The sequence below is a fragment of the Microcaecilia unicolor genome, chromosome 9 (assembly GCF_901765095.1).
Source record: "Microcaecilia unicolor chromosome 9, aMicUni1.1, whole genome shotgun sequence".
In the NCBI taxonomy this organism is placed as follows: Eukaryota; Metazoa; Chordata; class Amphibia; order Gymnophiona; family Siphonopidae; genus Microcaecilia; species Microcaecilia unicolor.
The window spans coordinates 222,012,753-222,038,268 of NC_044039.1; the positions used below are offsets into that span (position 1 = coordinate 222,012,753).

Sequence of the window (25,516 nt, forward strand, 5' to 3'; positions counted from 1 at the left end):
ATACAGCCAATGTGTCTCTAAACCTGAACCAAACAAGTCCCTCCACCATAATGCCAGTAAGCCAAATTGTCACACAGACCTATGGAAACTTCTTCCACCCAAGACAACCAACATTTTACATGGGTATGGAGATCCTCCTTCCCCCCATCACCCCCCCTCAGGAGAGGTGAAATGTTTTCAACCTTTACCAAATGATGTTGCTGGGGGCTGGGGCGTATTGTGCCCTCCAGTTGTGTGAGTTGACCACAGTGGTGACAGAGGACTGCTGAGGGCATCTGCGGCAGCATACCCGGCTGTAGTCCTTCATGATCCTGTGGGAGAGGAGACGAGATATTAGACTGCAGTGAGATTCTCCCCAGTTCAGGCACTGAATCACAACCATCCCTTGACATACACCAGTGCATATGGGACACTGCTCAAGCCTCAACTCCTTTCCAAATGCTCAGAGCAGCCTGTGGTATGAGACACTATAAGCCCCATTCCCAGGGAGTTCATAGTCTGAGCAGGTCCCACTACTTGAAGCAAGAGGAGGAAAAGTAAATTGCCCAAGGCAGTGAAGGAAGGAGGATTTGAATATCATGGACCATTGGGCAAATGCATTTCAATTAAAACTCAATAAAGAAAAAAACACATTGTCTCATCCTCTCATCCCAACATAGTGCGGAGAAACCCACAAGTATCAACACCCCAGATCACACCCTTCCTATCTCAGACAGCTTGAAAATCCTTGGCGTTACAATGGACCGTAACCTAACACTAGAGAGCCAAATGGCATCCAGAACAAAGATAATGTTACACTCAATGTGGAAACTCAAACGCGTGAAACATTTCGCAACCTGATACAATCAATGGTACTAAGCCACGTCGACTACTGCAAGGGAATCTATGCGGGATGCAAAGAACAAACCTTAAAGAAACTTCATATGGCTCAAAACACGGCAGCTAGGCTTATACTTGGAAAAACACGATACGAAAGCGCAAAACCCCTCCGCGAAAAACTACACTGGCTCCCAATCAAAGAACGCATTGTTTTCAAAATCTGCACCCAGTTTAACAAAATTATCTAAGGTGAAGCCCCGGATACATGACAGACTTGATCGATCTACTAACTAGAAACACATCTGAATCAGCATGAACGTACCTAAATCTGCACTACCGAAGCTGCAAAGGATTTAAATACAAATCAACGTACGCATCCAGTTTTTCCTACATAAGCACACAACTGTGGAACGCATTACCAAAAACCTTGACAACTACGTACGACCACCTAAACTTCCGGAAAAAACTAAAAACTAACCTGTTTAAAAAGGCATACCCTACCAATCCAACATAAATGCCTGATCTCTGCAACACAACAAAACTAAAGTACGTAATGGACATAACACAACTCTTCCGTTGAACGATTCCCTAGTGTGGCTGTGCCACATGAACTTTACCTTACCACAACACCACTTTGTATTTGTTTACACCGGAGTCTATAACGCCTCTCCGGTACTACGTAAGCCACATTGAGCCTACAAATAGGTGGGAAAATGTGGGATATAAATGTAACAAATAAATAAATAAAATAAATAAACCTTTGTTTACCTTATTTTCAGCCATTCCTTCTCCCTAACTAACATAAGAGGCTGCAGATGCCAATGTGATATTATCGACTCAGACATTATGATGATAAGACACAAATATTCTTGTCAATATTCAGCTGCTGCTGTCAAAATTAGGCCTTAATATTCAGTACTGGCACTGAATATCCGGACTCTGGCTGCCAGGTGTAGTATTCAAACTGCTACCCAGTGGTTATATCCAATCTGCCTACAAAGGTAGCACCCCCTCCTGGCCCCATCCCATCCAAGGTCAACACACCCCCACCAAGACAGACCCCCGCTTCCTCTGGAACTCTCACCCAACAGAACCAGTGCCCCCCCCCCAACACAAGCAGCGTCCCTCCTGAACCCCCCTCCAAGATCAGCCCTGTGACGGAACAGGGGGCTCCCATGCTTTGTGATTTGCATTGCTGACCTATGACACTTTTTTTCCTTCGGGGTATTCCCCTTGGTTGGCCATCAGGGAGTGTTTGATCTCTGCATTATAGCTGTGAGAGGTCTTTCTTTTCAGCTATATTCCCCAAAAGGGAACAGTAACCTGTAGTGTCATTGGTCAAACATCCATAGTGCTAATGCTCTGTGCCCTGGACAAAGACCTAGCCCAGAATGTGCTAGAACTCCTCAGTCTCAGCTGGTAGTATGCAGAGAGTAGACCTCTGCGCTAAGGCCCTGTTCAATTCCTGTGAGCAGTTTCTTTTTCCTGACCTCCCCAGCTACTACTTAGGTAGTAAAACGTTTTCAGCTAGCTTTAACACCAAATCCTTGTTAATTTACCTGTTCCTGTTTGCTGTTTAAACTTCTTTTTTTATAATAAACCTATTAGTTTGTTAGCTCTGTTGTCCTTGACTAAGAATCCTGGAAGTTTGTATTCTCGGTCTGTGTGTATTTTCTAGGAACTGTGGGACCCCTAGGATTGTGGCCCCAGTGCCCCTAGAAATCACCGGAGAAAAAACTTGGGGTGGGAGAACGTTCAGAGGCAAACAGGACCCAGCAGGTAGGTGGAGGGTATGCCAGTTCAGGGGCATGTGCACTGGTGCAGGTGGGCCTGGGCAGTGCTGAGCCAGACCCTACAGGTGGCCACAGGGTTAATCCCAGGTGGGTGGTAGGGGTAACAATAAGGCGTTACGTGACAAGTCCCCCCAAATAAAATCCTCTGAAACTCCCAACACAAGCAGTGCCCCCTCTCTGAGATCTGCCACACTTCCAGGAGGTCCCCATAGGCTTCTCTTAAAATGTTGGTGGTTTAGGGAGTAGTCTAGGCAGGAACAATGTCTAGTCGCTCCTGCCCTTACAATGCCAGGCTTCAAAACAGTGGCCTCTAGCAGCAGCTTCATGGCAGGACCCTAGTGGTAGTACCATGAGATTTCCACTAGAGGTCAGCATTTTGAAATCTGGTGATGAAAAGGCAGGAGCAATCTGCTCAGACCACCACGTAGACCATCAGAGACATTTTAAGGAAAGCCCCTGGGGACCTCCAAGGGGAGGCACTAATTTTGGGTGGGGGGGGGGGGGTTGAGAGGAGGGTTCTGATTTTGGGTGGGATAAGACTAGGAGTGAGGCACCATTTGGGTTTTGGGCAGTTCTTGGTTTGGGTGGAGCAGGGAGAGGGTGCTGCCTTCCTTTGGGAAGGGAGGTGTGATCGGAAGGGATTGGAACCAGGGGAAGAAGTGTTTGGAAATCGGAGTGGGAATGGCAGCAATGGCAACCTGGAAGTTACGCAGGCAGCGGCCAATAATCAGTGATGGAACCCAGACAGCTAAGCAGGAAAAGTGAGGAGACCGACTTCTATATGGTATAACAGAGAGAGGGAGCGAAGCACAAAAAAGCCAAGAAACAAAACAAAAAGCACCAAGGGCCTTCAAAGAAAGGGGATAAAGTCTTTAATTGTATACGTTGATGAAGCAATACTTAAATGGACCCGACACGGTCCGTGTTTCACCGCCCATCGCCTGCGTCAGGGGTCTATAACATATAAAAAATTTGACATATATGTTATGTATATGTACTCTAATTTTTAAGGTTCCTAATATATGAGTATATGTATGTTATTATTTTTATTTGTAATATATACGTACATCAATGATTATGGTTCCTACTACATATGTATCTATATGCATGTGTATATATATATATACATTTTTTTAATAAATTATTGTTTTTATGTTTAATATAGACCCCGGAAACAGGAAATACATCAAAAGGCGGGACATTGAGCGGGAAGCTGGAGCCTGGAGGTGAGCCCTCGCGCTGCAACTGTCTGTCGTCGCCGTCGGGGGCGGGGCCATTGCTGCCTGGGCTGGCTCGCTGGCATCGCTCAGTTAGTCGCCGGGGTCCGGGGACTCGGGAGCTGACAGCGGGCTCAGCAGGCCCAAGCTGGGGGTGGGTGCCGCGCCGGTGGTGGCAGGAGCGGAGTGACTGAGCTGCGGGAATGGGGATCATCTCAGGCGACTAAGGCGAGCAGTGGCGGAGGTTGGAGTGGAGGCACCAGCGAGGCAGAGTTGAGGCGCGCTGTGCAGGGCCCCCTTAGGCGCGGGGCCCTTTGTGGCCGCCTTGGTCGCCTCTGCCTATGACCGGCCCTGCCAGTGAGTGAGAGGGTAAGTACTCCTAACTAGAGAACTGTGCAATCTAAGTGAAAAACTGTCTGACGTGGGATTGCATCGGGACTCTTCATCAGGAGAACAGGGGCAGTGCTTTAATCCTATTTTACAGGAAAAAGATGGATGTCGCAGCTTCCTCTCACTGGCATTGGGCTGCTCACAGAACAGGAGCAGCCCGAAGCCTGCAACTTGCCACACTCACACCGCTGTCATCCTCTCATCCTGGAAGCTGACGAAAGCCATGTCCAAGCGCTTGAGGCCGATGCGGTTCCGCTCCGCATTGAATTCATCTGTCAGTCTTTCCTCCAGCTCCCCGTAGTACTGCTCAGCATCCACCTGCCGAGGAGAAAGCAGAGAGAACTTTTTAAGGTCGTTTCTGGAGGGCTTCATCAGGAACGTGAACATTTTCTTGGTGGCACAGACCCAGACATGTGACCCAAAAGACCCGGCATCCAAATCTATCCCACCCCTGCTGTGTATTCGCTCTGGACTGTCAAGTCACTTAAGCACTCCTGCTCTGTGCCTGGAGGAAACCTGAGGCGCAATGGACATACTGAGAACTTCCGATTGTGTTCTCCTGTGGACAAGTGGGAAAGGGAATGCAAATCAACTTTCTCTCTTCGAGAATGCCTCTTTCCCTTCCACACCGTCACACACAAAACACAGATATATATAGCTGCACATTTTTCAACAAAGCATTATGTCTACTCCCGTATAGATCAAGATATCAGACGGTGTTAGGTAACCGTTACGGCTTTGGCATACTGGGAAAGACCAAAGGACCATCGAGCCCAGCATCCTGTTTCCAACAGTGGCCAATCCAGATCACAAATACCTGGCAAGATCCCAAAAAAGTACAAAACATTTTATACTGCTTATCCCAGAAATAGTGGATTTTTCCCAAGTCCATTTAATAATGGTCTATGGACTTTTCCTTTAGGAAACCGTCCAAACCTTTTTAAAACTCCGCTAAGCTAACTGCCTTTACCACATTCTCTGGCAACGAATGAAAGAGTTTAATTACACGTTGAGTGAAGAAAAATTTTCTCAGATTCGTTTTACATTACTACATTGTAGCTTCATCGCACCTAGTCCTAGTATTTTTGGAAAGCGTGAACAGACGCTTCACATCTACCCGTTCAACTCCACTCATTATTTTATAGACCTCACATCTACCCGTTCAACTCCACTCATTATTTTATAGACCTCTATCATATCTCCCCTCAGCCGCCTTTTTTCCAAGCTGAAGAGCCCTAGCCGCTTTAGCCTTTCCTCATAGGGAAGTCGTCCCATCCCCTTTATCATTTTCGTCACCCTTCTCTGCACCTTTTCTAATTCCACTATATCTTTTTTGAGATGCGGCGACCAGAACTGAACACAATATTTGAGGTGCGGTCGCACCATGGAGTGATACAAAGGCATTATAACATCTTCACACATCTCTCTCCTTTTCCCTACTGCCACCTTCCATTATCCCACCCTAAGCCTCCAAGCCACCATCCAACCCTCTCTCTATGAGGTTACTCATACCTGCTGGAAGCCACAGAAGTTACAGCAGAAGATCCGGGCACAGGGATGAGTCCGAATCATAATCTTGCCCTCCTTTTGTGCCTTTGCTGTGAAGTACAAACGACCCTTCATGGCTTTGCGCCTGCCGAAGGAACAAGAGCAGAAAAGATTTCTGTGACCAGACCTGAATGCAACCAAAGGTGCGAGTCTGAGGACAACGTGTGTAAAGCACAGGGTGGGAGTCTCAGGGCAATGTGTACTGTCATAATTAGGTGGATGCCTGAGCCTCAGTCTGAGCCTGACCCCACAGTCCCTATCCCCAGGGAAATGATGGTGCTGGGAACACAGGGTATGCCAGGAATTAGAGAATTCCTGGGCTGGAGTAGCAGGGGAAGGGAGGAGGGGTCAAAAGCGCATAGGAGCCTTCCTGGATTCTGTACACAATATATAATGGCTCCCAGCAGGCCTAGGGAGGGGGAGCTCTTAGCGGGACATGAGAGGCTCGAGGAACCCACCCCTATGGAAGTAGAAGTACCTGAGATACAAGAAGAGGACCAAATGTCCGATGAAGAGTTTAGGGACTGCTCTGTTGCAGACAATTTCATAGAACACTAGGTATGGAAATATGAAAAGATGAGAGAATTCCTTTCTACTGGGAAAACTCACCTATAACATTTTGGTTGACAGCCATGCGGTGGGGGATAGTGCCTGTTACGTGAGAAAACTATCCCAAGGGGAGGAGCTGTCAGGGGTCCCAAAGCTAGGAGAGCCCAAACCAGGAAACAGACTAAAAAGGTGGCACTGAATTTTACCAAGACCTCATTTGCATGCGACTTGTGGACAGTTAAAATCCCAGGATTATAAGTTGTTGAGGGGAGGAATCCAGGGCTGGAGCTTATCTTGTAGACGTATACAAACTGGTCTTCGAATATACAATGTTTTCCTGAGGTTTGGATTTTGAACTGGTTTGTTCACTCTGAGTTGGAAGGAGGCCCAGAACCAGGACCCTGTGAGCAGTCAATATTATACAACAGACACCAGCACTCTTGGCATTCCCCAGGGTTGTAAACCTTTGTTGGAAGAACAATCCTTTATTTGATGGAGTGCTGTGTGAACCTTCAGTGCTGGTGGAGGGCTTATACATAGTAAATGGATACAAGGATGGGATCTGGTGAACTTCCCTGCTGAACTGTGACCAAATGATTCTAGCTACTGTTAGAGAAGCCTGACTCAGTGGCCTCTTTTGGTAAGAGAAAATTTTTAAGGGTGGTGGTGATGGTGACAGGAATTGGGAGGATAAGTTCCCTGGTTGAAGGAATCACACTTGGGTTTTTCTTTTTCATTCTTCTTCACAGTTTATCTCCAGCAAGATGGAAGCGAAGGATGTGTTCCAGTGGCTGGCAGGCCAATTCAAGCAACAGTGGGTAGAGTCCCAGAAGTTGCTACAGGATACCCTGGAAGCCAGCTGACAATAGAAGCAGCCTCTTTTGAACTTGTTCCAAGGAAATTTTAAGGCTATTGAAAGACGGCTGGAACAAAGTGTGGATGAAGGAATCTGACTGCCCTCGAGGATGGACATGGATCCCAGGTGGTAGGAATGTCTGGTTTTAGATGGGTGGGATGGCCAAGAGACCAATGGGCTAGAACCTTTGGCTATCTATCAGACCTTATCCCTATTCCAGGCTCAGGATTATGATGCAGTAAAAGCTGCCATTAGAAACCATATGCGGTTATCCAAAGATTTCTACTGAAGAACTTTTAGGGGGACTACTTTAAGATCTTAACAGTTAAAAGACTTGGCCACCAAATGGCTAGAGCTCAAGGAGAAAACAGTGGTTCAGTTGATGGAACAGATAGTATTGGAATAATTCCTGTATTCAGTACCCCCCAAAGTGAAGGAATGGCTTATAAAGCAGGGGGTGAAGACAGTAGAAGAGGCCACACAGGTATCAGAGTACATTGTTTTGAGGCAGACTCCCCCCATTCCAATCCCTTTTCATAGCGAATAGGGGCTTTAAATATGTCTGGTAGCCTGGGATGGCAGAAGAGGGCAGGAAAGGGTGGTGAGAAAAGTTCATCCATAGGTACAGAGATTAAGAGGATAAAATCCTATCAGTGTTGTAAAGGAGAACATAGGAAGGACTGTCAAGAAAGGGCAGCTCTGGTAGGAAGAAAAGCCTCAGCGGAACAGCTAGAAGCCCCCAATAGGAAAGGCTTAGTGATTGAAGGGGTTCCTGTCCAAGCATTGCTGTATTTAGGAGCCAACCCAGTCTATGTCACTGGGGAGGTTTTCGGGAAAAGTGAAACAGAAGTTGTCAGAGGATGATAATTTTTATGAGGGCACTATTGGGATAAAGTGTACACATGGAGCCTCCACCCCATATCCAGTTCAGGGGTTGTGGTTAAAATACCAGGGGCTCCTGTAATCATTTAAGGGTGGCCATCCTTTCCTGTCTTCCCTATGAGGTGATTCTAGGTTTGGACAGGAGCAATTCTTCCAAGTGTTTAAAGGAAGGGGAAGGGATGGATCTACCAGGCCTCAAACTCGAAGGGCTGAAGGAGAAGAGAACTGGGGGATGACACCGTCTTCTGGAAAGGAAAGATATTGTACAGGGTAACTGAACCTCTAGGTAAAGGGAGAAAAACCAAGGCCAGGAGAAGGAAAGAAAGGAGGGAAAGGATGCAGGCAGTGAGGGCCCTGGAAGCAGGGGGAGTCAATACCTTGGGTAGCTGAGGATGTAGTGAAGAAGCTCCCTTTCTTTGCTCAAGAACAGCAGGCTGATCCAGCTTTGCTGCAGGCTTATAGGAAAACAGAGTGTCAGACCAGAGGGAGTTTCCCTAGGTTTGAGTTGGAATCAGGGAAGAAGGTGTAAGGAAGCAGCTGGTAGTTCCCTGAACCTTTTGTCCTACTGTTCAGACATTTTGGCACAGATACATTATTGGCCTGGGAATTTTAAGGAGGTGCAACAATATTCCTCCTGCCCGGAGTGCCAAAAAGTTTCCAATGTTCTTCCAGCTAGGGCCCCTTTAGCCCTCTTACCCATAATTAAGGAGCCGATCACTCAGTTGGCTATGGATATGGTGGAGACCTTTACAAAAAATAAAAAGAGGTTTTCTCATATATTTTGGTAATATTAGACCAGGCCACTACATTTCCCTGGGCTTTCCCCTTGCAGTTTACTTTGGCTAAGGTTACTGCTTCCAAACTGATTAAAAACTGTTCCGTGAGGTGAGCTTCCCTAAGGGAATATTGACAGATCCGAGAACCAATGTTATGGCGGACACAATGAAGCAGGAATGGGAAGCCTTTGACATAAAGCATGTCCACACCTCAGCCTATCACCCTCAAACCAACAGGTTGGTAGACAGGTTTAATCAAACCATGAAGATGATGTTGAGAAAAGGATTAAGGAAGTGTGATGATTAGGATCAGCGTCTCCAATTTGTACTATATGCATGTAGAGAGAACATTCAGGCCTCCCTAGGTGTTTCCCCATATGGGCAGACCCTTCAAGGGGTCTTGGATATCCTTAAAGACCAGTGGATCGAAGAGGCAGAGGGGGGCATCAATGTGACTTCCTATTTGAAAAGGTTTAGGACCAGACTTAAGCAGCCCAGGAGAATCTCAGTAGAAGTTAGGAAAGGCAGAAGCATTACTATAATTGAGGTGCCCAATTAAGGGATTTCTAGAGGGGGTCGGTAAGGTACTAGTGGTAATTCCCATCTCTCAAGCCAAATGGCAAGATCCCATGATAATAAAGAGACAACTAGGGCCCTTGACTTATGAACTGGTAAACAATCGAGGGTGAAAACAAATTTACCATATGAATGTTATAAAACCTTGGTGAGGCAAAGAGGGTTTTAATAATCCTACTGTAATCCTAATAAGAATCTGAGACCCCAGATAGATGAAGTGTACTACTACTTCTTATCATTTCTATAGCGCTACTAGACCTACGCAGCACAAGAACAGTCAACCTTGGGTGAACCCAAAGTTAACCCGCAGGCATCAGGCAGAAATGGGAGAGCCCTTGGGGTCCTTTCAAGATGTGTTGACTCCATTCTGGGAGAAACTCATCTGATTTATCATGAGATCCAACCCACTCCAGGGAAGGTGGTGAGACAGAGGCTTTATCATCTACCAGAGGCCAAGAGACAAGAGATTATCAGGCAAATGAGGGAAAGGGAGCAGCTGGATGTTGTAGAAAAGTCCAGGAGTCTTTGGTCTAGCCTTATGGTACTGGTACTGAATGCAGATGGCTCTCAAAATTTTTGCATTGATTTTCAACGGTCAATGTGATTTCTCAGTTTGATGCTTATCCCGTGCCTTGCATCGATGAGCTTTTGGATTGGTTGGGGCAAGCTGAATATTTAATCACATTAGACTTGATCAAGGGTTACTAGCAGATTCCCCTTGCTAGGGAATCACGGGCATAAACTGCTTTTAGTACCCCAGTAGGACTATATAAGAGTAGGTCTCTCCCTTTCGGCTTAAATGGGGCAGCCGCCTCCTTCTAAAGGCTTGTTGAGGATATCCTTAAACGTCACCAAAGGTATGCAGCCACTTATTCAGCCCGGATTGGGAGACACACTTACCCAGAGTCAGGGCAGTATTACAGTCAAGGAGAAGAACAGGGCTAACTCTGAATCCCCAGAAATGCTGTTTCACCCAAAGGAAGGTTAAATATCTGAGAAACCTTGCGGTGCAAAGACAAGTAAAACCTCTATTGGATAAGGTAGAAAGTATTCAGAAGTTTCCTCAACCTGCCACCAAAAATCAGTTACATAGTTTCCTGGAGTTGGTGGATATTATAGAAGATTTATACCTTATTTTGCAGAAAAAGAGAGTCTGTTGACAGAAATACTTAAGAAGAGTCACCGAACTAATTCCAATGGTGGGAACAGGAAGTAAAGCATTTCAGCAGCTCAAGAGTAGCTTAGATCGGGCTCCTGCATTACAAGGAGTTGATGTCAAGAAAAGGTTTATACTACAATCAGATGCCTCGGAGACAGGTTTGAGGGGCAGTTCTGTCCCAGGAAACGAGGCAGAAGAATACCCTGTATATTTGAGTAGGAAACTCTTTCCCTGTGAAAAGAATTATGCCACCACCAAAAAAAAGTGTGTTTAGCCATTTAGCTGGAAGAATCCAAACCAGGGAAGAGACTAAAACTAAGGTAATGGATTGTTTTCCAAGACCTCATTTGCATACAACTTGAGACAGTTAAAATCCCTGGATTATAAATTGTTGGGGTTAGGAACCCAGATCTGGAGCTTATCTTGTGGATTTATACAACCTGGCCTTAAAATATACAGTGTTTTGTTGACGTCTGAGTGAGAAAGAGGCCCAGAACCAGGAGCAGTCAATAGGATACAACAGACACCAGCTCTCTTGGGGCCACCTAGGGCTTATTTATTTTCTGCATTTGTAGCCCACATTTTCCCACTTAATGATAGGTTCAATGTGGCTTAACGTTGTCTAAAAGTAGATAGGTTACAATTATAAAGTTTCAATGAGGTATTTGTTGGAAGAAGGATCCTGTACTTGACTTCAAGCGTGTGGACCCTTACAATATATAACACAGGGGTATGAGTTTCAGTATAGTGTGTACAGCACAGGGAGTCGAAGCAGTTGTGCATGCATACAGCCTGGTACAGTAGCAAAAGGGGGAATAAACAAGTCATTGTCCCACCTCTCTGCGTCCAGCATCATCAACCGTCGCACGTCAGAGCAAAACTGAACATCAGTCACTGTACAGCTGGGGTATGCTTCGCTGAAAAAGACAAACAGATTGTCAGTACATTAATTCCTGCCATTCCCACGGCTTAGCTCTTCCCACTGGACTGGAGCATAGTGGCGATGTGTTCTGCCAGTCTGGGATTTACCTATGGTAGGAAGAGAAATCAGACCTGTAATCCATACATGCAGTTGCTGGTAATTGGTGAGCTGGGGCTGGCCTTATTTTTTAACTTCACCCTATTCAGCTGCTTTAGCTTCAAGGAATCCACCTCTAGGGGGGCAAATCTCACTCTGAGACTGCAGAACATTTTCAGTTACCTAAAAATGCACAGTACTACCTGCTGCACTTTACATTTTCAAACTTTTTCTACAAAACCTGTGCTCCTTGTGCAATTCACTTCCCTGCAATGCGGGTGCAGCTCCCTCCCCTACACTCCCTGCAATGCGGGTGCAGCTCCCTCCCCTACACTCCCTGCAATGCGGGTGCAGCTCCCTCCCCTACACTCCCTGCAATGCGGGTGCAGCTCCCTCCCTTGCACTCCCTGCAATGCGGGTGCAGCTCCCTCCCCTACACTCCCTGCAATGTGGGTGCAGCTCCCTCCCCTACACTCCCTGCAATGTGGGTGCAGCTCCCTCCCTTGCACTCCCTGCAATGCGGGTGCAGCTCCCTCCCCTACACTCCCTGCAATGTGGGTGCAGCTCCCTCCCCTACACTCCCTGCAATGCGGGTGCAGCTCCCTCCCTTGCACTCCCTGCAATGCGGGTGCAGCTCCCTCCCCTACACTCCCTGCAATGTGGGTGCAGCTCCCTCCCCTACACTCCCTGCAATGCGGGTGCAGCTCCCTCCCCTACACTCCCTGCAATGCGGGTGCAGCTCCCTCCCCTACACTCCCTGCAATGTGGGTGCAGCTCCCTCCCCTACACTCCCTGCAATGTGGGTGCAGCTCCCTCCCCTACACTCCCTGCAATGTGGGTGCAGCTCCCTCCCCTACACTCCCTGCAATGCGGGTGCAGCTCCCTCCCCTGCACTCCCTGCAATGTGGATGCAGCTCTCTCCCCTGCACTCCATGCAATGCGGGTGCTGCTCCCTCCCCTGCACTCCATGCAATGCGGGTGCAGCTCCCTCCCCTGCACTCCCTGCAATACAAGTGCAGCTCCCTCCCCTGCACCTCCTGCAATGCAGGTGCAGCTGTGCAACTTGTTCCTATATAGTTCCGCCCCCATGGAACTTCTTCTCACTGCACTGTAGATCCAAATATGTAACTTCTTTTCACAGAATCTGTATTCCCTGCATTATAGCCCAAATGTGTGGCTCCCTTCTTCATAATCTGCACTCAGGGGTCAATACAGAAAGCCTCATGGTAGAGCCTGCTCAGTGCGTGGCTCTACCACAAAATTAGCAATGCCAAAATACTTGGGCAATATCGCTTACAAAGGAAGTACGAGTGATGTTTATACGCTCCTGCCCCTGGTGTCACCATCTTGGAAAATGGCAGCACTCAGCACATACCACAGGAGTCAGCAACTTGCAGTACTGAGCAACCACCAGCTGCTGACTTCCTTGGTAAATCAAAGCACAGAAAATGCCCAGCTCTTACTGCACCTTGATAACTTCTCCTCTTAGTCTACTCTCTAATACAATCGGTCCCCATGTGTGATTCCCCATGAGCTGATGCCATGTGTCCCCTCTGGTACTAGAAGAATCAATCTGTGTAAAATTTCTCCCTTCCTTCCAACCCATTTGGACAATAATAGCCCCTCCTTCCACTCCACACAAACTACATCACTAAACCACTACTGTGATGAAACAGTGAGTTTTCAGGCCTGTGAACTGTAAATAATTAATTTCATGAAAATGTATTTCTTCTAATTGACCAGCAGGTGGCACTTGTTTTCAGTTTTAAAGCTGTTGCGGGAAAGATTAATTTCTCTATTCCAATTTAGCCTTGAGAAAAGGGGAACTTGCAGTACCATTGACCAGATACTTTAAAAGGTTGGTGCTCTGGGCTCTGATTAGTTCTGGACTTCAAATCTAGAATGGAGGTACTGGATCTTTCTTTAATCTCAGTGTGGGGGTACAGAGGAGAAACATCTCTGTCCTGAGACCCTGTTCAAAGGCTTGTGAACAGTTAAGTTCCTGAACTCCCCAGGTGCTACCCAGGTAGTAACAAATGTTTAGATAGTTTTATAATTTATCCATATTCAGTTAACTGTTATTGTTTGCTGATTTCACCTTTTTCTGTTCACTGTTCAAGTTCTGTGATAATAAACATATAGTTTATTAGTTCTGCTGTCCTAGACTAAGAATTCTGGTTTGTGTTTTTTGGGCCTGTGGGTGCTTTCTAGTAACTGTGGGACCCCCTGGAGTATGGCCCCAGTGTCCTAGAAATCACCGGGGAATAACCTGAGAGTGGGAGACTAGCCCAGAGGCAAGCGGGACCCGGTTGGTGGGAGGAAAGTGCTAGAAAACAGCATGAGCCCAGGTGCAGGCGAGTCTGGGCAATGCTGTGCAGATTCAGGTAGCCACAGGGTTAACCCCAGGCGGGTGAAAGGCGTTTTGTCACAACTACTCTCATAACCGCTTGGGTATATTTTATGTACAGCGGTAATTTAAGCTAATAAACTATAACAGCATCCTTTCACTATCCTTTAGATTTAAGGTTACAGACAGACCCACTAACTCATGAGAATCCCTCATCTACCACCTGACACACACCAGCCTCCTCTTCTGAAGCATCATCCCCTCAACCTCATGTTCTCCATCTTACTAACCATTCAATCATAAGAACATAAGAATAGCCATACTGGGGCAGATCAATGGTCCATTTAGCCCAGTATCCTGCTTCCAGCAGTGGTCAATCCAGGTAACAAGTACCTGGCAGAAACCCAAAGAGTAGCAACATTCCATGCTACCAATCCCAGGGCAAGCGGTGGCATCCCCCATGTTCATCTCAATAACAGACTAAACCTATTGGTAGTAAATAAACACAACTTGATGGCCATCAGGTACCTGACAACTGTGGCTGTTCTCTGACAAAAATAGACCGTAGGAGGTTGTGGCCGGCCCTGAAGGGAGTCATATCAAGAACCATATAGTGACAGTGAGGCATATTTTCCAAGCACTTAGCCTTCCAAAGTTCCCTAGGTTTCAATGGAACTTTGGAAGGCTAAGTGCTTTGAAAATATGCCTCAGTGTGACATCTAAAATTATAGGTACTGAAGGACAAATGATCATTCAGAACTGAAAGAAAGAATCTCATTTCTTAATACTAAGAATCTTGATGCTTTCTGTTGAATGTTTCTATATGAATTTAATTATTCTTTTGGTCGACAGAACTTCTTTATCATTGGGGTGGTTTTGATTTAAATCATGATTTAAACCAGTAGTATTCTGCGCTTCCTGGTGGCGTGAGGACAATCAATGGGACACTGTGTTATCGGGGTATAAATTATATTGCAATGATAGAGTGGATCAAATTGGACATTGTTTAAAAATACTGTCATGGGAGCCCAGACCAGATGTATTATACGTATTAACAAAGATGTAAAGAAGAGCAAACGAAAACTAGCATGTTTAAAAGGTAAAGTGAAGGAGGCTATTAGAGCCAAAAGAGTATCCTTCAAAGAATGGAAAAAGGATCTGAATGAAGAAAATAAGAAGCAACATAAGCATTGTCAAGCTAGATGCAAAGAACTGATAAAGGCGGCAAAAAGAGAATATGAAGAGAAACTTGACGTGGCGATAAAAACTCATAGTAACATCTTTTTCAGGTACATCAGAAGCAGAAAGCCTGTGAGGTAATCCGTGGGACTGTTAGATCATGAAGGAGCAAAAGGGGCACTCAGGGAGGACAAGGCCATAGCAGAGAGATTGAATGAATTCTTTGCTTCGGACTTTACAGAAAAAGATGTAAGAGATCTCCTGTACCAGAAATGGTTTTCAAGGGTGACAATGATGAGGAACTGAAAGAAATCTCGGTGAACTTGGAAGATGTACTGAGCCAAATCGACAAGTTAAAGAGTGATAAATCACCTGGACCAGATGGCATATACTCCAGGGTACTGAAAGAACTCAAACATGAAATTGCTGATCTGTTGTTAGTGATCTGTAACCTGTTAAAATTATCCATAGTACCTAAACATTGGAGGGTGTCCAATGTAACACCGAGCTTATTGTCTTTCCACCCAAACCAACTTCTCCTCTCCCTCCACTCTCTATCTCAGTTGATAACACCCTCATCCTCCCCATCTCATCTGCCCGCAACCTCGGAGTCATCTTCGACTTCTCCCTCTCCTTCTCTGCGCATATCCAGCAGATAGCCAAGACCTGTCGCTTCTTTCTCTATAACATCAGCAAAATTCGCCCTTTCCTATCTGAACACACCACCCGAACTCTCATCCACTCTCTCATTACCTCTCGCCTTGACTACTGCAACCTACTCCTCACCGGCCTCCCACTTAGCCATCTTTCTCCCCTTCAATCCGTTTCGAACTCTGCTGCACGTCTTATCTTCCGTCTGGACCGATATGCTCATATCACCCCTCTCCTCAAGTCACTTCACTGGCTTCCGATCAGGTACCGCATACAGTTCAAGCTTCTCCTACTAACCTACAAATGCACTCGATCTGCAGCCCCTCGTTACCTCTCTACCCTCATCTCCCCATCAGTTCCTACCCGAAACCTCGCTCACAGGACAAATCCCTCCTCTCAGTACCCTTCTCCTCCACCGCCAATTCCAGGCTCCGCCCTTTCTGCCTCGCCTCACCCTACGCTTGGAATAAACTCCCCGAGTCCATACGTCAAGCCTCCTCCTTGCCCATCTTCAAATCCTTGCTCAAAGCACACCTCTTCAATGTCGCATTTGGCACCTAACCATTATACCTCTATTCAGGAAATCTAGACTGCTCCAACTTGACATTTCGTCCTTTAGATTGTAAGCTCCTTTGAGCAGGGACTGTCCTTCTTTGTTAAACTGTACAGCGCTGCGTAACCCTAGTAGCGCTTTAGAAATGTTAAGTAGTAGTAGTTTAAAAAGGGTTCAAGGGGTGATCCAGAAAATTACAGACCGGTAAGCCTGACTTCAGTGCCGGGGAAAATTGTGGAAACTATTATAAAGAATAAAATTATGGAACACGTAGACAAACAGTTTAAGGGGACACAGTCAACATGGGTTCAGCCAAGGGAAGTCTTGCCTCACCAATTTGCTTCATTTCTTTGAAGGTGTAAACAAACATGTGGACAATGGTAAGCCGGCTGATGTAGTGTATCTGGGATTTCAGAAAGGTTTTGATAAAGGTTCCTATAGGAAGTTTATAAATGATCTGTAAAACGGAATGACGAGTGAGGTGACTTAATTTGCAATTGACACAAAACTATTGAAGGTTGTCAAAACACATGCAGATTGTGAAAAATTCAAGAAGACCTTAGGAAACTGGAAGACTGGGAATCCAAATGGTAGACGAAATTTAATGTGGACAAATACAAAGTGATGCACATTCAGAAGAATAATCCGAATCATAGTTACCTGATGCTAGGGGTCCACCTTAGAAGTCAGCACTCAAGAAAAAGATCTAGGTGTTGTTGTAGACAATACGCTTAAATCTTTTGCCTAGTGTGCGGTGGCGGCCAAAAAAGCAAACAGGATGCTAGGAATTATTAGGAAAGGGATGCAAAATAAGACCAAGAATATTATAATGCCTCTGTATCACTCCATGGAGCGACCTCACCTTGAGTATTGTGTTCAGTTCTGGTCGCCATATTTCAAAGAAGATATAGTGGAATTAGAAAAGGTTCAAAGAAGAGCGACCAAAATGCTAAAGGGACTGGAACTCTTCTCATATGAGGAAAAGGTTAATGAAGTTAGGGCTCTTCAGCTTGGAAAAGAGACGGCTGAAGGGGAATATGATTGAGGTAACATAGTAACATAGTAGATGACGGCAGAAAAAGACCTGCATGGTCCATCCAGTCTGCCCAACAAGATGAACTCATGTGTATACCTTACCTTGATTTGTACCTGTCTTTTTCAGGGCACAGACCATATAAGTCTGCCCAGCACTAGCCCCGCCTCCCACCACCGGCTCTGGCACAGACCGTATAAGTCTGCCCAGCACTATTCCCCGCCTCCCAACCACCAGCCCCGCCTCCCACCACCGGCTCTGGCACAGACCGTATAAGTCTGCCCAGCACTATTCCCCGCCTCCCAACCACCAGTCCCGCCTCCCACCACCAGATCTGGCACAGACCGTATAAGTCTGCCCACCACTATCTTCACCTCCTAACCATCAACTCCTCTTCCCCCCACCGGCTCCGCCACCCAATTTTGGCTAAGCTCCTTAGGATCCATTCCTTCTGCACAGGATTCCTTTATGTAAATCCCAAGCATGTTTGAATTCCGTTACTGTTTTCCTCTCCACCACCTCCCGCGGGAGGGCATTCCAAGCATCTACCACTCTCTCTGTGAAAAAATACTTCCTGACATCTTTTTTGAGTCTGCCACCCTTCAATCTCATTTCATGTCGTCTCGTTCTACCGCCTTCCCATCTCCGGAAAAGATATAAAATCCTGAGTGGTGTAGAACAGGTAAAAATGAATCAATTTTTCGATCTTTCAAAAAGTACAAAGACCAGGGGGCACTCGATGATACTACATGGAAATATTTTTAAAACAAATAAGAGGAAATATTTTTAACCCAAAGAATAACTAAGCTCTAGAACTCACTGCTGGGAGGATAAGGTAACAATTTAAATGTCCAGTTAGCGGTTAGCATATCTCAGTTTAAAAAGGTTTGGACAAGTTCCTGGACAAAAAGTCCATAGTCTGCTATTGAGATGGACATGGGGAAGCCACTACTTGCCACTGGATTGTTGGTATGGAATGTTGTTACTATTTTGGTTTCTGCCATGTACTTGTGACCTGGATTGGGCATTTATTGGAAGCTGGATACTGGGCTAGATGCAGTGGTGTGCTGGAGCAGGCTCTCACAGGCTCGCAAGAGCCGGTTGTTAAGTTTTTAAGAATTTTGGGAGCTGGTTGTTAAAGTAGGGCCCTCCATGGCTACTTTAACAATTGGCTCCCAAAATGTGGGCTTGGGCCCCCTGCTGAATTATCTTTTACTTTGCTGGCGGGGATGCTGAGCCCTGCCAGCCAAGTAAATAGACTACTGCTGCTCCCCGCTCCTTGTTTCCAGCTCTGGGCAGCAGGCTGGGACTTCTCGAGCATGTGAGAGAAGTTCCAGCATGCTGCTCAGAGCAAGACGTTGGGCGTGGTGGCAGTCCATTTATTGGCTGCCAGCAAAGGTATGCCTAGCGTGCCCACACGAAGGGAGGGAGGAGAGAGAGGCAAGTGTTGCTCCCCCCCCCCCCCCCCCCCGGCCACCCCTGGCCCTTCCAACTGCAGAGCTGGCTACATCCGGAGAAAGAGCCTGTTGTTAAAAATTTACCAGCACACCCCTGGCTAGATGGACTGTTGGTCTGAACCAATATGTCTATTCTTATGTTATCAGTGATACTCTAATTTAATGGCAATAAAAAAACCCAAGATGCTAAACAAATAAAGAAACAACTCTTTAATATATGTTTGTCAATCCATAGTTTGGCGTTCCCATAGGTTATTTCCTCCTGACGAAGATTCATTGAAGCTCAGCTGGAATCAGTAATGAGATAATTGTGCAGCAGCTTGAGTCGAGGACTAACAAGGATGGGACGTGTAGTCTTTAATTATTTTTGATACAGCGTTTTTGTATTTATGTTTCATTGATATTGTTTTGGGGGAGCACTTCCTGGACTGGGTACGGATCCAACCTCGTGACACTGGCGTTCCTTACAACATTGAAAAAAATCTGCAGATAAGTAGTCATATACAGCGGTTTAGCTGTACGATTCTTTCTGCTACTTCATTAGTGGACACATTACGGTGATTATTCACTACTATATTAAAGAGTTGTTTCATTATTTGTTTAGCATCTTGTTCCAGCTAATACAGTATTCACTTCTTCGAGCTTTCTTGACTTCAAATCCTTGCTCAAAGCCCACCTCTTCAATGTCGCCTTCGGCACCTAACCACTTTACCTCTATTCATGAAATCTAGACTGCCCCAACTTGACATTTCGTCCTTTAGATTGTAAGCTCCTTCGAGCAGGGACTGTCCTTCTTTGTTAAACTGTACAGCGCTGCGTAACCCTAGTAGCGCTCTAGAAATGTTAAGTAGTAGTAGTAGTAGTATATTACTTAATTACTTACTCACTATAATCACTATATGCTTTTTATATTTTTTATTTTCAATTAAACAATAAGCTATTTCATATTTTTACATATATCTTACAAAAATTTCTACCTTACTTTCATGCATACCCACACTCACTCACAACTCAAGCCTTGTATATTGACCGTACATATTTCGAATAATGTCATTCCCACAATTCCTTATTCATTAATATCTATGCACAGTGGATTTCTTTTGCATTCACCAGTTCATGTAAATCTATAACATGTACTGATAACAATTTCCCACTTGTATCATAGTTATTGAAACCGCATGTTCTGTTGCATTTCCTGGTTTCTTGTCACTTTCACTGTACCACCAAGTCCAGAGCTTGTTGCATACACAATTCCTACTTCTTGTGTTTTTCCGTTCTGTTGCTCACAGCGGTGCCACCGGCTTCTCAACCCGACAGGGAGCCCCCGTTTCGCTAGTGCTGCGTCAGGGGTTATGTATATATCTCCAATTGTATCCGCAATTTTGATCCAATGTTTTAATCTGCTGCCAGCAGTGAGTTTTCTTTGGATGTAGCAGAGTAAAACATTGGATCAAAATTGCGGATACAATTGGAGATATATACATAACCCCTGATGCAGCACTAGCGAAACGGGGGCTCTCTGTCGAGTTGAGAAGCCGGTGGCACCGCTGTGAGCACAACACTACAGTGATGTGATTAAGCTAAGTGATTTCTGACAGGCATACTGGATTTATACTTAAAGTTACAATACAAAAGCCAGAGATTGTATCGGAGAAACAAATTGTTGATCTAAACAACTTTAGACACACACGACTGTTATCTGTGACTGATTAGTACTTAGAGAGAAGCAACCTGAGTGTTAGCGGTTAAGAAATATTGATGGAGTTTTTTTAAGCTATATGATGGCGCGCCGAGCCTACGCCTTATAGCCTGCAGTGTTGGGCTGGCTGGGTGGCGATACTGAAGCTTTTTTTTCTCCATCTTTATTAGCAATAGGTGAGATAAGGTTTAATCCTACATATACATAGCTAGTGTGAGGCTGTGTTTAGATTTTCAGTTATTATTTTGGCTTGAGTGGACTATTAAATTTTAACTGCCAGACCCTCGACCATTCTTCTAACTTTTGGAGATCCCTTCTCATCGTTTCTACTCCCTCCAGGATATCCACACTATTGGCTATTTTCATGTCATCCGCAAAAAGGCACACCTTTCCTTCCAACCCTTCAGCAATATCTCCTACAAATATATTAAACAGAATAGGCCCCAGCACCGACCCCTGAGGAACTCCATTGCTCACCTTCCTTTCCTCCGAGCGGATTCCATTTACCACCACTCTCTGCCACCTGTCGGTCAACCAGTTTCTTATCCAGTTCACCACTTCCAGTCCTAAGTTCAACCCTTTCAGCTTATTCATGAGTCTTCTGTGGGGGACCGTATCAAAGGCTTTGCTGAAGTCCAAGTAGATTACATCTAGCGCACGTCCCTCATCCAGTTCTTTGGTCACCCAGTCAAAGAAGTCAATAAGATTCGTTTGGCAGGATTTTCCTTTGGTAAAGCCATGTTGCCTTGGGTCCTGTAACCCGTTGGTTTCTAGAAAGTTAACTATCCTTTCTTTCAGCAATGACTCCATTATTTTTCCTACCACCGACGTGAGACTTACCGGTCTGTAGTTTCCCACTTCTTCCCTGTCTCCACTTTTGTGAAGAGGGACCACATCCACTTGTCTCCAATCTCGCGGAACCTCTCCCATCTCTAAAGATCTATTAAATAAATCTTTAAGAGGTCCCGGCAGGATTTCTCTGAGCTCCTTTAGTATCCAGTATATTGTGAAGAGTAATTGGCACTATTTTATGACCACCACATCTTTGTTTACAATTTCAACTACTGCTGCGTCTGCGTTTTTATACCTGTAATGTGGACACAGGTATTTTTCTGGAGTCCCTGGGAAATTCTACATTGATGAAATTTGGATACGTTGGATTCTTCTCTTTGTAATAATTGAGATTGTTTTCATCTTCAGGTATCATCTCCCTTCACTTAGCTTTGCCCCAACGCATTGTGGTTCTTTAATAGAACCAAATGGGGGAGTAGGTAAAAGTTTACCCCAGGTGTTAAGGTTGACTCTATTACAGCCCGCAAAGAGGGGTACAGAGATCCTACAGAGCTTTTTATGTGCCTCAAGCTACTGGACCAATACAACGATTTAATAAGGACACTGAAAAATAATAGTAATTTTGTGGAGGTTCCACTAGTACAAGGTCTACATGCAATAGAAAGACCTTGCTGTTACGGGTTATCTGATCTTACTGTTTTGAACTCTTGTAGGAATTTACTCAACATAAAGTCTTCCACCTGTAAAAAACATGATTTATGTGTAAATTACTCCCTGATTTTCTAAGCTGGGATCTGTGTGAACTCTTCCTGTACGGTCTAAGCAGGTAACCTGAGTAATGTCTATGTAATTAAATGTCTCCAGTGGCTGAATACCGGGCCATTAGTCTGAAAGGACACTCTAAAGACTCCTTCTGGGCTTCCTCCTTCTGCAGCTCAGTCAGGATCCCTTACACTACCAGATCTCCCAGTCCTTCAAGTTTGAGTTTCTACTTACTGGAAATGTTTAATGACGAGGGAGGGGTCCGAGATCTCCTTTGGGATTTTGGTGATCATGAGAGTCCGAGCAACCTGCCAATGAGGAAGAAGAGGATGAGGTCAGATGCAGACACAAGGGATCATGGGAAAGGCAACTGTGAGGGTGTATAAGACTCTGGGAATATGCATAAATTGCTGGGTTTCCAGGGAAACACCTGAAAATCCCAAGGGGGTCAGTGCTCTACCCCTGATCCTTCAAGCAGTGTTCAGGGAAGCAAAGGGAATGGCTGGAGAAAGCTGCAGAGAAATGTTTTCTGTTATGCTACATCTCTTCAGCCTCAGTCTCCTCTCCTGTCCCCAGAGTCCCAGGATCAGTAGGCATTGTTCTACTTATTATCCTTACTGATCAGCTCACTGGGCAGCAGCAGTTAAAAAAAAATGAATTCAATGTTAATTGTTCAGGTAGTAATGGAGAATAAAATACAGAGGAAAGTCAGCGATTTTAAAGCCTCTGACAGCTGTGGGCTGAATCAGTAATAAAGAGGAAGAGAGAATATATATGTCAATCACAGTTGATACCTTCTGTCTTAAATATGCAAAATACTCTTTTTATACTATAAACCTCTGTGGAGTACAAGAAAGTATGAAAGGGAAAAAGCCTCAGCACCTACGCTTCCACCCAACAGAACCACTTACTGGGTAAAAAGACTTAAACAGAGTCAAATCTCTTCATCGGAATAAAAAACCCCTTTCGTACAAAACATTGTGAAAACTGTGGGCTGAATTACATCTGGATAGTCAATGTCTGGCGATGTCCAGGAACCGACACTGAGATGCTGATGCTCAAAACTCTGGTGTTGTTCCAAACAGTGGTAGAGAAATACTGCCCCATCAGTGCATCTGAGCAGCTCCCTCATGCTCAATGGTAATGACATGCAAATTTAAGCACGGTCATAACGCTGAGCATGAAGGACATCTGGGGGTGGATTGTGCCTGGGCATGCGCTCAGAGCTCTAACATGTCAAAAAGCCCTGGTGATCTAGTGGACCCCAGACCCCCCAAAGATGTGAGGGCTTGGCATCCCCCTCCCAAAGACTTCCATTCCTAGTAGTCCAGTGGACTGCAGACCCCACCGCCCCCTCCCCCCACCAGGGCTAACCTTGATGATCTAGTTGTAGTCCCTCCATCCTCCTCCTACCTCACAAGAAGGAGGAGGGACTAGGATTCCCTCCCCCTGCTGGGCGCCTCCTCAAAATGGTGGTAGTTAAGTCCCAGAAGCAAGAAGTAGGAAAGGTAGGCTCTTCTAAAAACTGGAGGAGACGTCTATAAAGAAACAATTCTTTACTGCAAGCGAAGTGACGAGGACGTCTCCTCCGGTTTTTTAGAAGAGCCTACCTTTCCTACTTCTTGCTTCTGCAACCTTTTACGTAGGAACCAGTGTACCTTCACCCCTTTGGGGTGGTTTTCTTTGCTCGGTAGTTAAGTCCCGCCTAGTGCATTCCAGGATGTACGGGGGGAGGGCAGGGCGCCACCATTTCCTTCTGAGCATCGGGGCCTGAATATCCAGGGTTTTCGGCTGACCCGGAAGTTATGTGCATTTGCATACCTAACCAGGGGGAGGTGTGACCGCACAAAAGCAGTTCTGCTCAGTTAAGTATGAAGATAGGAGCACTGAATGTGGCCAGAGCCTGTATATCGTCTCCACCCCCCTGCCCTGACTCTGTCCCCAGACCAGCATTGTCCAGATTGTCCAGGGGCAGTTAGAGATGATACTTGGTGACACTGTCCATTTAACTGCCACTGAATAAGACCAGACATCCAGCTGACCGCGATTTCAACTTCTCTTCCCAGTTAACTTGTTATCAGTATCTTACCTCTCTACCCTTATCTCCCCTTACGTTCCTACCTGTAACCTCCGCTCTCAAGACAAATCCCTCCTTTCAGTACCCTTCTCCACCACCGCCAACTCCAGGCTCCGCCCTTTCTGCCTCGCCTCACCCCACACGTGGAACAAACTCCCCGAGCCCATACGCCAGGCCCCCCTCCCTGCCAATCTTCAAATCTCTGCTTAAAGCCCACCTCTTCAATGTCGCCTTCGGCACCTAACCTCTACACCTCTACCCAGGAAATCTTGACTGCCCCAACTTGACATTTCGTTCTTTAGATTGTAAGCTCCTTTGAGCAGGGACTGTCCTTCTTTGTGTATTTTGTACAGCGCTGCGTAACCCTAGTAGCGCTCTAGAAATGTTAAGTAGTAGTAGTCGTATCGACCCCAGAATGTTTAATTACAGTCCTCTGCATTGTGCCATGGTGCAATCTCATCTTGTCTGGTTGTCCCATCTAAAAAAAAAAAAAAGGTTCAAGGAAAGGGAACCAAAATAAAAAAAGGGGTGGGATGGCCGCCAAGGACCAGATTCAGTAAATGGCACTGAAAAAGTGAGCACTGTTCAATAAATGACGCTCCAAGTTGGGCCCCATTTATACAGTAGTGCGCAGTTCCGGGATCTGCGCCTACGGTGTAAATCCTCACATGTAAATTAGGCGCAGATCCCCAGAATTCTATAATAGTGCACGGTGTTTAGTAAACTCCGCTTGCCTGCCCATGCCTCTCTCATGGCCACACCCCTTGTACAGCTGCACGCTAAAAGATTTATGCACGCATATTTATAGAATGACACCTAGCAAGATGTGTGCATAAATCCAAATTGTTGCCAATTAGTGCCAGCCATTGGCACCAATTGTCTCATTAATTAAATGCAACTTTGAAGGTCATATATAGAATCCGGGCGCAAATGGGTTAGGGCTCTTTAATCTGGATACGAGATGGCAGAGGGGGTATGAGAGAAGTGTCAATCCCATTCGAACTAGACAGCCTTCACCAGCCTGCCTCTATGTTCAACCCCTTCAAGCTCGCTCTCTCTCCAGTTTCTTAATCTCCCTTCCTCCCCCTTAATATTTCCTGCAGAGGTGTTTGGCCTCTCGAATAGCTATTCTATTCCCTTCTAGCACCATGTGACTCTTCAGTGAGTCTGACCTGCATGGTGCTCCAATTACTTCACTAGTCGTGTTTGAGGAGTACATGGGTCAAACTTAAAGAGCGACACGGCACAGGTAGAAAACAGACCAGCTGTTATGCATGTAGTGCCAGTGGGAAGTCTAGGTGGAGGGAGACTGTATATGAGAGAAGGGTCCAGGGGCCACACTCAGGGGCAACGGGGGCTGCTAACGACCCCTGAACCTTGCAT

At 45.8% G+C, this 25,516-nt stretch overlaps 1 protein-coding gene across 4 annotated transcripts in view; it reads right to left on the bottom strand.

Moving 5' to 3' along the window:
- The window catches only part of TMEM63C (transmembrane protein 63C), a 169,591-nt gene that overhangs the window by 41,658 nt on the left and 102,417 nt on the right, over positions 1–25,516 (bottom strand). For all 4 annotated transcript variants that reach the window (XM_030214815.1, XM_030214812.1, XM_030214813.1 and 1 more), the window contains 5 exons: positions 22,291–22,364; positions 11,402–11,482; positions 5,732–5,852; positions 4,404–4,537; positions 189–311 (listed from right to left, as the gene is read on the bottom strand). In XM_030214815.1, coding sequence (XP_030070675.1) covers positions 189–311; positions 4,404–4,537; positions 5,732–5,852; positions 11,402–11,482; positions 22,291–22,364 — 533 coding nt within the window. The remainder of the gene's footprint in view (positions 1–188; positions 312–4,403; positions 4,538–5,731; positions 5,853–11,401; positions 11,483–22,290; positions 22,365–25,516) is intronic.